The following is a 14,963-nucleotide window of genomic DNA, read 5'->3' as shown; positions in this document are numbered from 1 at the left end:
ATTGGCTCACACTTCTAAGATGTCCTCCTACTTCAACCCTCTCCTTGCACACCCAAATAGGTCCATTTTCCTAGTGTGTGACTCTGAACACACCACTACCCTTCGTGCAGATGTATCCACACTACCCACAAAGAAAAAAATAAGGCCAAATGTTCACCTGTTTGGTGAACATCCAAATCAGAGTCTTCCTCAACCTGGGCCTGATGGCGCTCACCAGTCTTACCTCCTCATACACCAGCTTGCCAAACACTGCATATTGGAAGCCATAAATCCTTCACCCTCACCACTTTAACCTGCAGTTTCAATTCCAAGAGTTTTGTTGTTGATCTCATCCATATGGATTCATAAAGTCTTATACCAGTTTAATAAAGAGGTTTCCTTTAGTAACAGCAGTTATACAGTGGGAACACAGCAGTTCAATAAGAACAAAGGATTTTTTGTTTGCTTTGGGCTTTCTGACGTCCATGATCTTGACCATGATAGAGAGGGGTCACTTCCCCTCTCTATCCACCTCCACAATCTATTTGTTTCTCAAAGTGCAATTCAAATGCTCTCTCTTCCAGGAACGCTGCCTAATTTCTCCTTAGAAATCCTAAACGTGTGATCTGAATCTTCATCCAAAACTCCTCATACTATATCTAGCAACACAGTACATGAGTAGAAGCTCCTTTAAGGCCAAGGAACCACTTTGGGAGACGAGCTAAATGTTCGTCTGTTGACACTGGGGATGAATTATGTAAGAACCATATAAGGACTATTAAATGGCTGTTAAAACAATACAGTCAAGATAGGTAAAAATCTGCCCAACAGTCCAAGACAGGCTAAGTTAAAAAAGAGTAGAGGACAATGTACATTTCCAGTCTCTGCTTTTAAAGAAAAAAAGGAATCTATATAGATAAACATTCACACATATGTGGTCAGAAAGGGTGCCTAGTAATTACCTGAGGGGTCGGAACCAGAAGATGAGTGGGAAGGAGATTTTTCATTGTCCATGTATTTATTTGATTGTATTACTTACCTCATGCATATGATATTTTAATCACAGTAACATACTAAAACTACTTCTAGGCAATGCAAGCCTTGTGTCATAAAGAAAGGATAACTTCAATAGCAGACGGTGTTCGTGGGCCACACTAGCTCCAGCTGTCATCAAACCACAGGGCAGCGCCCCCGGGCACCAGGATGCCCAGTGTCACAACTGACCTCATTTCCATCACTTCCCGCCTGCTTTCTTCATATTTATCCTTCCACTCCGAGACCTCCCTCTCCTTGGTTATGATCTAGTATCACAGAGAGGAAGAGAAAGGTTAGCTCCAAATGAGTGAATCCAGATCTGAGCAGTTCACAGACCAAGACAAGGTGACATTGAATAAATGCAGAATTAAAACTTCCTACACCAAATAGTAAATGTAACCACAGACTTTCCCCAGGCAGGAGACGTAAGTAAGCCAGACATCAGACCTTCACAATGCCTGCTGGGGAGCATCTACAAGGTGTATGCTTTTTGTTATAAATCAAACAAGGTTGTAAACGCTCATTAAACAATGGGGTCTAGGACAATCAAAATGCGTGATTTGCCACCCATCTTTGTCCACAGCAGCGTCAGAGGAGAAAGCCTATGTCCAAAGATGCTGGCTTTGTGGATGGAGTATGTATAAATATGTTGATTTACATGGGACAGAAACCAGAGCTTTTCCCAAGGTGACCAGAGCTGGCCTTCTCTGAGGCACACACCCTTCACAATACCTCTGCTCTGGCCATCTGGAGTGTGGCGTCCAAGTCGGGCTGCTGGAACAGAAGGCCTGCGGGTGTCTCCACCTCGGCAGTCCCGATGCGGGAGTACAAGGCTGTTTTGGAAATGGAGACATCTGTTGGGTGAGCAGCTTCTCTCTGTGGAATGGTTTTTAATTAAAAAAAAAAAAGTTATCCATCATATAATAAAGAAGTTTGCACTCACTGTCTCATGAATGAGTCAGTTGTATGATTTTGGGACAAAGAACATCAAAAGTATGAGAAAATGCTAAGACTAATGAATGGGGAAATGCTGGATCTGATCTATGGCAATCTATCATTTTGCACCTGTACAGGCAGACAAAGGCACTAATGGCAAAGGCCTCCCCAACTCCCAGCCCTTGGAGTCGAGCGTGTCTGCTGCCTGCTTATCACTGCCATTTATCAGATGCGAGGCATTTAGACACCGCGCCTAAGGACCAAGGTCATTTCCAACAGGCTCCTCTAACAAAATAAAAGCCTGATGGTAAATGATGTTGCATTCTAGTCTCCATTTGACTAGTTTTGAAAAACCACAGATTTGGTCATTTTTGTAAGATTGTCCACATTTCAATTTGGGGAGCATTTGTTTAGCTCTATTTGAAAGGCTATGATTCACACAAAGCTTAAGGCCAACAGCAGTGGTCAACCAACGTCACCTTCAACAAGCTAGTTTCCAGATGCCGAGAAGTCTGTTACATCAGTGGGAAAAGGGAAATCAGATCAATGACAATATTCGCATTTGCTGATAAGACCCTCAACAAATGGTACGATCCCAAGCTCCCCCCACCCAGACAGTGGTGTGACTGTAGAGGACAGTCACTAGCCTCTTGGGAGGGAGGAGAGGCCCATGGTTTCTCTTTCTCCTTTGCACAAAGTGCTCAGCAATTTCCAACACACTTGAAATGCGGTGTTAGCAGCATCGTCAACCAGCGTGGCAGGGTGGTCAGTCTAGTTCTACTGCAAAATACGGTAAAAAAAATCATACTCTCAGTCCTATTCATTCACCTCCTGGCACTGTAGTGGTTGCCAGGCAAGCCTCCCCCTCGTTACTAGAGTCCTCTCTGTTGAGAGGTAATGGGGTCTAACAGTCAGAGTGTGACTGCTTCCTCCTTGGGAAATTTATGAGAGGAGAGAGCATGGTGAACCCAAAACTGAGGGTAGTAGAAAGAGAGATTTGGGGAAAGAACGAGGACTCGTCTTGTCAAGGGAAGCAGGTAAGATTGAAGAACCAACAGTCACTGGGGAGGGTGCCCCTGGAGTTTGCGTGAGCAGAATTTCTCTCTTCAATCATAGGATCCTATTATAGCAACAAAGAAAATGGACTTTGGGACAGCTGGGAAAACAGGTGGAAGTTTAATGGATAGGACTGGAGATTACCAAGTTAGGGCACGTTAGTTGTCCACATGCATGGTGACCGAAACAGTTTCGGGTGTCCCAGAAGTGAGCATCTGTTGCTTGGGCTTCTGCCTTGGAGCTGGGACCCGAATGACTACTGCTGGTTAGAGAGGAGACCGCACGCCCTGTCCAACCAGACCCCAGACATATGTTCACACGTTAGGTGGGCTGCCGAGATCTTTTCAGCCTCAGGTCCTAAAGCCTTTGCTACAGGACATTTTGAGACAGGGACCATAGGCATAGTCAGAGTAGGGTGAGGGCCTCCGGAAAAGGCAAGGCAAGATATTTACAGTCAGAGCAATGTAACTACATGCAAGGAAACCCCCTACCAAAACTCTGCATTAAACATTCAGCTCTAAGTCATTCTTCAGTGAGATCAGTTAATATTCCCCAGATAAAGGAAAGTATCCCATGTTTTTCTTATGCTAATCATTTGTGATCATGTGTAACATTCACTTTAGCAGGCTAAAAGGCCCAGGCTTATGTGCTGTCTTTCCTCCTTCAGACCTGATAAGGTGATTTGCAATCTGGGCAATTAATAATGGCAAGCAAGCCCTGCCATAAACAACATAGTAAAAGGTAGGAAGGATTTCATCTGAAAGATAAAATTGCATTTTAAAACCCAGGAAGTTAAGAAGTAAAATTCTTAACTTACTCTTTAGCAAACAGACAATAGCTAAGCCCACCTTGGGGGCTGGGCAGGCAGTCTTATTTGATATGGTCCCAGACCAAGAGCCGGTATCTCAGAGAGAAATCAGAGCAGTAAATTTCTTGTGTTAAGTTGATTTTAAATATTCAGGGACCACTCAACAAGTCCACACCCCTGAAGCCCTTTATCATGTTCCCAAAAATCCTCCACTGCCTGTAAAACCCCTAGACAATGCACCACTACGGGCTCTCTTATCCCCTGCTTCCGTGAGCCAGGAGCTCTGTCCTCTCACTTTATCTCTAAATAAAAGCCTTTCCCTGGCTCTCCTACCTTAAGTGTTTGCTAAGTTCATTCCTCGACTCCGCAACCAAGAACCAAGAACTGCAGCATCATTTTGACCAGACACAAGCTGACAGCCCTCAGGAGCAGGCAGGTGACCTCTCAGAGAAAGTGTCACCAGACCAAGCGGCAGAGCCTCTTTCACATATGGGTCAATCTCTGCTATATGAAATATTTCCAATGTTCTATGTGTCTGATGGGAAACTTCTCAGGAAGTAAATGGAAAATCACACCTAGACATCAAGATTCAATTATGGAGAAAGTTCATAAACACAAAATTCTGAACAGGATTAAAAAAAAAAAAACGTTCCTATCACTTTTTAAGTAAAACAATGTGTCCTCTGGAAAAATAACAATAAAATTTCAAAACAGGAAGAACATCAGACACCATCTAACTCATCCTGGTCATTTTGAAGATGAAAAAAACTGAGGTTCTGAGAGATTCGACCAAAGTTGACTTCTCAGAATGAAATTCAATTCTGACCCAAAATAAACCAGCTCTCTGAAGAGCAAGAGCAAATGAATTAAAACTAACTTTATCACACTGGGCAGAAACTAAATCTGACCATTGCAGGAATTAATGACCTCAAAGCTGCCTAATTCCTTTGTAATACAAGCACTGACAAATAAATAAAACAATGAGACTTCTAGTCAATGCAAACGGTTACTGCTACACATGGCCATTCACCATCACCTCTCACCCTGGCCACCTGCTGTTTTCAATAAAGGAACAGATGACTTCAGAATCCATTTGAATTAGGGCCCAAGGATCTGCAAGTTCCTGAAAGTTAAGGTACCCAGCCTGGTTTTCCCTTACAACCAAGAATTGTTTCCATCAGAAAATAATAGGTTTGTCTCTCACTGTTATTTTAAGATTAGATTTAAGCTTTGTTTCTCTCACATAATCCCCCACGTGCAACTTTAGAGGAGCCCAAACGCCACTAGAATCACCAATTAAAACATGAAATGGTCACAACTCAAAGGGCAGGGGCCTCTGGGACCACCGTTCAGCCCTCAATCCACCACTCCCTCAAACTGTCATTGCTGTGAGGACCCCTCCCACACCGCCACCCCATCAGACCTGCAGACTCAGGCCGGGGGTCCTTCTGGCCTTCCAGCCAGGGGCTGGGGGTCTTTGCATGCACCCAGGCTCACAGTCCTTCTTGTGGCCAATTCCCTTTGCCAGGCCTCAAGGTAACCTCTGCATCTGGGACAACTGCAGGATTCCAGGTCCAGGGGCTGGGCTGGGACAACAGTCTGTGAAGTGCATGGGGACCAGGAGTTGGGCTCAGGTGGGGAGGCCTCCGTACACTGGGCTGCTGTAAGGCTGGGTGCTTGGGGGTGTCTGGGCCACATGGTGCCAGGCCAGACAGAAGAGTGGCCTCACGAGAGGGCTGCCCCTCCCAAATATGACAATGGGCAGGCAGTCTTACGCTCAGGATGGCACTGCCACCATGCCTGCTCCATCCCGCGGAGTCAAGATATGGCCCTCAGTCCTTCTCAACAGAGGCTGTAGGCAATGACCACAGACTCCCCAAAATGGCAAATAAGCTGAACCCATGTGCCAGCTCTTTGTTGTTGCTCTTTGGACTGTTGTGGCCTTCATGCATCACAGTGCTGAATGGCGGGGGTGGTGGGTAGTCTCTGGATACAGTGAGGGAAAGAGCCTATGTCATCAGGCCACCTGCCAACAGTACAAGTTGCCCCAGACCTAACCTGCTGCTGCTGACTTAAAATCCAGGCATCGGCCTTTGTCCACCAGGACTCTGAGGGAACCTGACACTGAGAACCCTCCCCTGCCCAGTGGCGCCTGCTTCTCGGACTTCCAGCCCTCCTGAAGCTTGTCATCTGTATAGTCCTTTTCCCGTTACCCAGACACATCCTTTGTTCTTTATCCTGGGGCTCCCCTCCTCCAGAAAGGCCAACTGCTATATACACAAATTATATTAATCCATGTGCCTTGCAGCCCTTGGAAAGCCATAAAGATGGGATATTTAGGTTCTCTTTATCCTGCTTTGGTGTTAAATTCAGGGGTGCTGCACCACGCAGTGAGCAACCTGGGTCAGATCTGCCCCCACAAGAATACAATCGAATTCAGATCAGCCAGAAGTGGTTGGAAGGAAAGCACTAAGAAGCTACAGCCTGACACCCCAGCCCCTACGGAGTTTTTCTCACTTTTAACATTTTCTGATTCATGGGACAGAGTAAAACCCAACTGGGGCCCCTCAAAGGCTGGCTCAGCTGGATCTGAGCTAAAGAGAACTGTTAAGTCGAAGCTGCTCAAAGAAGCAACCAGAAGCCACCCCCACCTCATATCTCATGTTGCTTTTCATTCCTTCCATATGATTTGTTTTCATTCCGAGTGATTTCATTTTTTGTGTTAGCAAGTTTAAGCCCTATGCTGCCAAAAAGACGGGACTTTGTCACCTGCAGCTGAAAGGCATGGGCAGATAAAAGAGCAAATTGGATACTCCACTGCTGTTTCCTCTTTTATGTATCACCAGTTTGCAACACAGTGAGGGGCCATCAAGCATCTGTATGAACAAGAAACCCACAGGATCCTACCTGGGTGAAGGTAAATGGCTCACCCTTGGGCTCGTTAGCGACAGAAAGAGCATCTATTTTCCATGGGCCAAGGTCACTAGAGAATATCCTTCTTACAAAGGCAGTACAGGTTGCTACGGCAGAAGAAAAAGCTCCCTACACTCAAAGACGGTTCTACCTCTGCGGATAATTCTTTCGGCACGCCCTCCTGAAGTAAGTTAAGGAGGCAGTTGGAGCTGTGTCTCCAACCCACACTAACTAGACTAATATGACAATATTTCCTAAATCAAAAAGGGACACACGGTCTGAGAACAGGCTGTAACTGGCAGGAAGTCAACCGCTGGCCAGTATTTGCCGACCACCATCCCTGAACGCACTCTCACAGGAAGGAGCAGGGCTACCAGGCACTCTGGGACACTTTATACTCAACCTCAACTATTTATAAGGACGTGCTCAGTTCTGCCTCAAACTTCAAGACAGGAAGATACCAGATTTATAGTGGCCACACTTCAGGCGATTCATTCTGTCCTTCTACTACGAAAGGATATCAAGAAACAAATCTAACTGGGAACAATCCTCACTGCTTAATGCTTTCTAAAAATCTCATTTTTATGGAAGTTAAATCAAGTGTGTGGGGCAGCAACAAAACAAGGACATGGGCAATCTGTATTTACCTTCTAGTCCCTGCCCTGGGTCCCAGCGTTCCCAGACTGGACACCCACAGCGTGACCACCTTCTTTCACTGAGAGATGTCTCTGGGAAGGAGCCCCCACCTCGGTTTCAGGGAAACCACCTGCGGGGGCCGCTGGGGGCAGGAGCAGAGGACAAACCCCTGGTCCTATACCGAGGATGAGAGGGGAGAAACACTGGCCTCTCTGCCAAGTGAGCTATCACTCAAGATGCACAGGTAAGGGGCTCCCACTTGGAGGTTTGAGTTCTAGTTCCACCAAGCCAGAGAGTCACTGTCAGGCCTCAGGCTGGTCCCACGGCTCCCCATCTGTAAAATGGGACCTGGACCTGCCTACTGAGGAGAGATGCTTTGAGCACTGATCAGGTAAGAGATGCAAAAGTTAGCTACCACGGCAGCTTCCGTTTATCGCACATGTGCCACGTGCCAAGAACAGTGCCGCTCTGCACAGATCACCTGCAGTCCTCACAGCAACCTGCAACCTTGCTGTGATAAGCCCCAGCTCACGGATGGAAAAGCTGAGTCTCAGAGAGGTTCATCAGCTTGTTCAATGCCACAGAGCACCCTGGGGTCCAAGCCCTGGTCTGCCATACCAGGTCTACTGCCCAACTTGCAGTGGGGTATGGGGGTGAGAATGAGGTGGCTTCTCAGAGACCACAGGTAACTCATCAGCCCCGAAGGGTGGGCTGTACCCTACAGGGCCACATGCCATTTCACCCATCATCAGCAACCCACCCCATTTGTTAAGAAGAATTACCCCAAACACAGAAACCAGGCAAAAAGAGCTCTGCATGCCCCGCAGACATCATGCTCTAGTCTAGAGCAGAGGTTGGCAAACCACGGTGTGCAGACCAAAAGGCCCCTGGCCCTTTCCTGTAAAAAGAATTTTACTGGAACACTGCCACGTCCGTTCACATCCACACTGTCTGTGGTTTCGAGCTACGGTTGAGTAACTGTTACAGAGACTGGAAGGCCCACAAAACCCAAAACACTTGCTACCTGCCCTTTACAGAAAAGGATTGCTTTTCTGTAATCCTTTTGACCTTGGCAACAGGGTCATCTGATGTCTCATCAAGGTCTTAGTTTCATTTACTATTTACTATTGACTAGGGTTCAGTCTTAGTACCATTAGTTACTTGTAGAAAATAGAAAAGCTGCAAATTACTTTTGTTCAGCAGAAAACAAATGATTTCTTAAAAAAAAGAGAAAAACTCCTGAAAGGTTATGATTTGTCTCATTGAATCTATTTTATCTTGTGTTAACCAGTTTTATATCTAACTTTGCAATCTCCTTCTCCCCTTCTTAGCCCATTGACTATCCAGTTCTTTCTCCCATCTTTCTCCATTCAACCAGCTTCACCATCTTGCCAGTTCCCTCATTATTGAGTTAGAGATCTTGGGCTCGTGCTCAGTGTGTATTTATGCAAGAGTCACACTTGTAGCTTTTTGGAAAACCACACTTGGTCCAACACGAACACTGGCAACGCCGGCCTGGCTAACTAACAGTTAGCAAAGCAGCTTTTGGACCACACGGCATTCTCAAGAGGCAGTGTGTGGAGGCAGCAAAAGGATACCTTGGTGTCCTGGCGGATACGGGAAGCCAGGGCAATCTGCCTGGCCAGCTTCAAGGCTTCTATCCGCATGATGGCAAATTCTAACTCCTCCTGCCGGACAGGTGGGGTATGAGCAAACCTCAGGGCAAATGCAGCACGACAGGACGTAAAAGTTCTCCAAATCCAAGAAATGAATGTGCCACATGAATGTGTCATCACAGGGTCTCAGAAAAAAACACGCGCTCTGGCTTTCTTTCACAATGAACACCTCAGCAGATCATGAAATGAGTATTTAATTTCCTTTTTTTTTAAATTGTCCTTTGGGATGTCTGTCAGAAAGTATTATACAGCCGAATATGAAATGATTTTTAAAATGCGATTAAAATTTTGATTGCACTGTTTCCTTTGATTTCTTTCCTTTTGTTTGTTTAAGGGTAAAGTTGGCCACCAATTCCCATGAATGGATGGCATCTCGCATACAACTGTTAACAATCTCTCTAGGTTTGCTCTGAATGTCCAGGTCTAGGGGATTTCAGATTAAGTTGTCAAATGTAAAGCATAGAGTACATTATCGTTTTGGTTCCAGATGCAAGACTGAGTCCAGATGTTATCTCAATGGGAGTCTGACATAGCCTTGTCTATATAAACGGCTTGGCTCGATGATGATCTAATACTGATTCTGTGAATAAATCACAGAAACTGCTTTTGGGGCTATGAAAACTTCTGAAAAATGACTGTGTGGACCCAGTTTCCAACTTGCAATACAAATGGTTTGTTCCATACGTAGTCACACAATTCATTTCACTGTGGTGTCTTGGATCCAGAACACCACATAAATCAGCCTCTGAGGGAAAGACAGTTCATCTGGGACATTCCCAGCAATGCCTCATTAAATCTGCTTCATTGCATTTGGGATTCGGAGGTTCATTTTCTACTGAGGTTTTGACAAACTCCCAAAAGGTCACACATGGGCTACAAACCTGAAGTTTCTGAGCAAATACTGGGGGGTTCTTTTCAGCTAAGTCGGGTTCCAGATAGTCAAGTGCACCACACAGAGAGGCTGGATGAGCTAGCCTGCTGAGGAGGGCGTCAGCAGAGGCAAAGGAGCCCTCAGGAGCTGTCTGAAGGCCGGCAGAGGAGGACAGAGGAAAAATAGAGAGCAGAGTGACAGTGATTCCACGCAAGGACCACACATCTGTTTGCACAACATTTCTACCTTAAGACTAAAGAAAGTATCAATTAGGTGCCAATACTTTCCTGCCATCTGAACTAATGATGACAGGGAGCACCTTGGGATTGACAGGCCCAACCCCCGCCCCAAACGCACAGCCTTAGGTGCCCTCCCACCCCAACTCCACCTTCACCCCCTAGCCAATCAGTGGGAGGAAACTCACCATTAGTCTATTTAGTGTTGACCCTTGAACAATGTGGGTATTAGGGGTGCAGACACCCTGCATAGTTAAAAATCCAAGTACAACTTGTGACTCTGTAATAACTAGTAATAGCATACTGTTGATCAGAAGCCTTAAGTGTCGATTAACACATATTCTGTAAATGTACATTTTTCATATTGTTGATCAAAAGCCTTAAGAGTTAGTTAACACATATTCTGTATATTATATGTATTGTTTACATTTCTCTTGCTGTAAATGGCACCATGTATACTCTACGTGTGCATAAATTTTGATAGTTTTAATTTTTTTATACATTTATGTATATTTTATGGGAGCAAATGACAAAACAGGCTAGTATCTATCTATATTTCACACATTCATGACATACCTTTTTCTTAGTTTTTTCAATATTTCTAGGCTATGTGGTTTGTCTGAGAGTTTTTTCAAAGTGTCATAAATATCCCAAAATTTCCTAATATACTTATTGAAGAAAGTCTGCACATAAGTGGACCCACACAGTTCAAGCTTGTGATGTTCAAGGGTCAATCATGCTCAAAAATCTCAGTGGGTGAGAGACAGGCTGGTTGATGGGTTTTGCAAACGTTAACCTAATTCATCAAGAAAATACATCCAAGTATAAATACCAAAAGAAGTAAGGTTTTGGTAAACATCACTTCCTAAAAAATGGGATTTCCAATGAAAAATTGTCTCCTGACAGATGAGAACGACTTCAAAATCAGAAGCCAACTTTGCAGAAGTGGAAACTTGCCCGAGTCCTTCTGTAATATCTGAGAGGTGAAGTCACATTTAGACTTACTTTTTGCTCACTATTATTTCTCCAGTATCCAACTGCCAGACACTGAGTAGATACTCAGTAAATACTGGATGCATGAGATAAATGAATGGTCTACTAACAAGCACCGAACAACAAAAGTAACACACTAAATCAACAGCCTCAAACACTCTTGGGGATTAGACTGCTAGGACGTAAAAGGAAGAAACATAAAAGTCACTAGGATGATCCATTTTAGATGTTCAGGGGCTCCTGTGGGTGAGGCGTTCAGCCCAGGTCTGTTTGGTCTGCGAGGCCCCACAGGGATTGTGGGGGAAGGTGTAAGTCAGTCCTGGTCTGTAAAGAGGTGGGGTTCCCCATCAGCGAGGCCTGGGAAAGCCAACTGTTCGCCAGAAGGAGAGGGTCCCGCGCTCTGGCCGTTCTCTGCTGCCTGCCATGGAGGATGGAGAAGCAGCTGGAGACCAACAGCAACTTCACAGCAACAGTCCAGCCCCAAGGGACTAAGTGTGGAAAATAAACAACCCCGAAGCAGATAAAGCACTTGGGTGAGAAGCGCAGAACCACGCTGGTGAGAACGGTGAGCCTCTCTCTCATCACTGTGACACGGGGCAGCCGAGGCTGGCCTCTGCGGTGCGGGGGAGAGCTGCTCTGAGGGCCTGGCCCTCTGGGTGATGGGACCCAGCTGGCCCAGGCCTCATCCCCAGTGATCGCGGGCCCCCCTGACCCACTTACAATCTCAATGGCATCTGAGGCGGTGCCCAAGGCCATGGCCTCCAGCTCTTTCTGGGAGGATTTCTCTGGCACCTGCAAGTGTGGCTCCTGGTTGGGGGCCAGCCCTCGTGAGACTGGATGCTGGATCTTTGCCCCAGTGTTCACAAGGGCTTCTGTCTCCTCGAAACTTGACCTGAGGAAGGAAGTGCATCTTTAGTCATGTCACTGGAAATCCCCCTGACATCAGCCAGGATGTCCTGACTTCTTCAATACCCCAACGGGTCCTGGCCTTCCAGGGCTGCATTCCCAGGGGCGGGACGGGGCAGATCTCAGGTGGCCATGGGGACTGTAGGCTGGGCCACCTTGGGGACGGGCCAGTCCAGCCACCCCCAGGGCCTGCTGACAAGGGAGGGTCACAGGCACACATGCCGCTGGCAGAGTGCATGAGCCCTGGAGTTAAGCAGATGGCCAGCCCCTTAGTTGTGCACCCTTGGAAGTGAGGGGAAGTGACCGGGGCCCGCATCTCAGTGTCCTTTAATGTGAGATGGAGACACACAGCTCTCTGTGAAGTTCGGAAGTGAGAAGCTGTGAAGTGACAGACTGCTGCATATAGAGCACTTAACACAGGGCCCATCACACAGAATAGCATCACCATCATCCTTACCACCCTGGAAAAATTCTGGAGTGAGTTTGGGATGTCAAAGCAGAGCTCGATCCTACTCAGTGAAAGGGGCAGGCAGGCAGGGACAGGGAGGTCTGAATCTCAGAGCCATGTCACACCATTATCCAAACCAGCGCCACAGAGCTCTGAATGTGACCCTAACCAAAGCTAGTATTCACATCCGCATTACCAATAGGTCTATCGGGCACTGCATGTATGCCGGGCCTTGTGACAAGTGCTTCACTCACAAGGCCTCAGTTTAATCTTCCCCATGGTTTTGGAGGACAGGTAGCCCTCCCCCTTGCACAGCCGGCACACGCCTGAAGACTGAAAGCCCTCATTTAACCTCCGTAAAATCCCATGATTAGTCTCACTCTACACAAAGGAGACTGCAGTGCAGGACGGTCATGCAACTTGCAGCAGGTCACACAACCAGCAAGATCAGGGGTGGGACTCAGTCTCTGCTCTTGCAGTCCCACAGACAAATCACAAAATGAAGTTGTGTGTGTGCTGGAGGGCGATCACAAGGGGCTCACACACTCAGTGGGTAAAGGATTTCACCTTGGTCCAAAGGGCCGCCAGTATGTTTATGTCCGTGTGGACATTCAGAGAAATCGGGACGCAGGCTGCCTGAATAGATGCACATGAACGAAGCTGGCATAGCAGGGCCAGGTGCTCAGGTGGGGGACCTCATCGCAGAGTTCATACCCTGAACACGGCGTGGGGGACTCCGACATCCGGACGGGGGAAGACTGGCCCGGGCTCTCCTGAGAAGTGTCAAACATAAGGTACAAGGCCTGCTTCTTCGGGGCGTCATCGTCCTGCTGCAGGAATCAAAGTCAAACATCAGCTTGGCTACAGTTGGCCAGAACACACGACAGAGATGAAAAGCAGAGCACACCTCATTAGGAACAAATAACTCATCAAGGAGTCTTCATTTTTCTCAAGCCATCCAGGAGGGGTGCAGAAAGCTGCTGCTCGCTGGGAGAGAGGAGGAGAGGATGGGAGGGAGCAGTCAGGTGGAGAGAGAAAGCATGACTGTGTGCCACTCGGATCATTTTTGATGGGGGAAGAAACATAACCGCATTGGTGTGCTGTACGCTGTTCAGCCCATCAGCACCTACTCGCCACCTTCTCTGGATGGGCAGCCATGCCAGCAGATACAGACAAACAAGAGGGGTGAGCAAGACCCCAGAGTGGGCACTGCCCACAATAGCCCGGGGGGAAGACGGGCGTGCTGACCCAGAGCAATGAGCCCCGTCATCAAGGTTTGCTCAGTTACAGCAAACTGCAGTTTAATAGCAGCAACTCCAGCATCTGTGACTGATGCAAAGGAACATAAAGATAAAAGCAATGTGTCCAGGCCATTTGGTGTCACAGCAAGTCCTCTGGGGCACCTCCATTGCCAGACAATGGCACAGTGCAAGAGGTCATGCTCAGAAGCACGTGCCCCAGGGCTGCAGATATTAAGCCAGAGGAGGCAGATGTCTGTCATAACCACTTAAAATGTAAAAGGCTGGGGGAGACTTAGTGCTTATAGATTATCTTCTGTGACACATGCAACCAGGAAACAGATAATAGTACACACCTTAAAGGCAACCAGACCACTCCCTCCATCTGTTTTTATCTGACTAGTTCTTTCACAGCCTAGGGAAGTCATTCTGCAGGAAGCTAACTGCATCCCATCATTTTCCCCTCGAAAAGCCACCAGAAGTGGACTGTGTACGAACGTCCACCCCAGCCCGTTCACCCTTACACACACTCATAATGCTGTGGGCACAGAGGACCCCCAGTTGAGGGTCTGAGCTCCCAGGACATTATGTTCACAGGAGGAGGCCAGTGCCTGTGTTTTCATGACAAAGGACAGGACCAGAGAACAAGTCCCCTGCTGGCCTGAGGCAGAAGAACTTACAGGTAAAGAGGAGCCGATTTTCTCCATATATTCAATTTCATAGGAGTTTCTGTAACCCAAGTCTGCCAAAGAAACAAAAGGAAAGGTTAGTGTTGGGGGCCAGGGGGAGTTTGGGCCAGGCAGGGTGGGGCCTGCAACGAGACTCTAAGCTTTCAGAGAATGTCTGCTGACTAGAGGCTTCGGATACAGCTGCAAGGGGGGCTCAGCTCAGCTCTCTGCAGACAACTGGCAAACCTATTGCTGCACAGGGGTTTCTGCCATTAGGGAGTCTCAGAGAGTCCAAGGGGATTAAATGTCATAAGCAAGCAAAGGTCTGCCTGGGAAAATATCTGAGCATTTTGCACTCAAGTTTTCAGATCAGATAGTGTATGACATTCTGGAATTAGACCTACAGTTGTTTTCCTCTGAGAATTTAGCTGCAGCCATGCTAAATTCTTGCATCTTACACTTAAGCAAGAACAGATACGGTCCCTTCAGTGTTCCTTGTAAAAGCAGCTTTCCAAGTCACCTAGAAAGTTTCCCAAAATTCTTTCAGTGCCTACAGGGCTGGTC

At 47.0% G+C, this 14,963-nt stretch overlaps 1 protein-coding gene across 25 annotated transcripts in view; it reads right to left on the bottom strand.

Annotated features, from left to right (window-relative positions):
- Positions 1 to 14,963, bottom strand: part of TACC2 (transforming acidic coiled-coil containing protein 2) — a 213,132-nt gene that overhangs the window by 11,345 nt on the left and 186,824 nt on the right. For 16 of the 25 annotated variants that reach the window (XM_036898706.2, XM_036898710.2, XM_057506401.1 and 13 more), the window contains 7 exons: positions 14,412 to 14,473; positions 13,208 to 13,323; positions 11,860 to 12,031; positions 9,921 to 10,061; positions 8,962 to 9,051; positions 1,747 to 1,890; positions 1,204 to 1,280 (listed from right to left, as the gene is read on the bottom strand). In XM_036898706.2, coding sequence (XP_036754601.2) covers positions 1,204 to 1,280; positions 1,747 to 1,890; positions 8,962 to 9,051; positions 9,921 to 10,061; positions 11,860 to 12,031; positions 13,208 to 13,323; positions 14,412 to 14,473 — 802 coding nt within the window. The remainder of the gene's footprint in view (positions 1 to 1,203; positions 1,281 to 1,746; positions 1,891 to 8,961; positions 9,052 to 9,920; positions 10,062 to 11,859; positions 12,032 to 13,207; positions 13,324 to 14,411; positions 14,474 to 14,963) is intronic. The other 9 variants (XM_057506410.1, XM_057506412.1, XM_057506413.1 and 6 more) reach the window with 2 other exon arrangements.

This window comes from Manis pentadactyla, chromosome 8 (genome assembly GCF_030020395.1).
Source record: "Manis pentadactyla isolate mManPen7 chromosome 8, mManPen7.hap1, whole genome shotgun sequence".
NCBI lineage: Eukaryota > Metazoa > Chordata > Mammalia > Pholidota > Manidae > Manis > Manis pentadactyla.
This window is presented reverse-complemented; position numbering and strand designations above follow the sequence as displayed.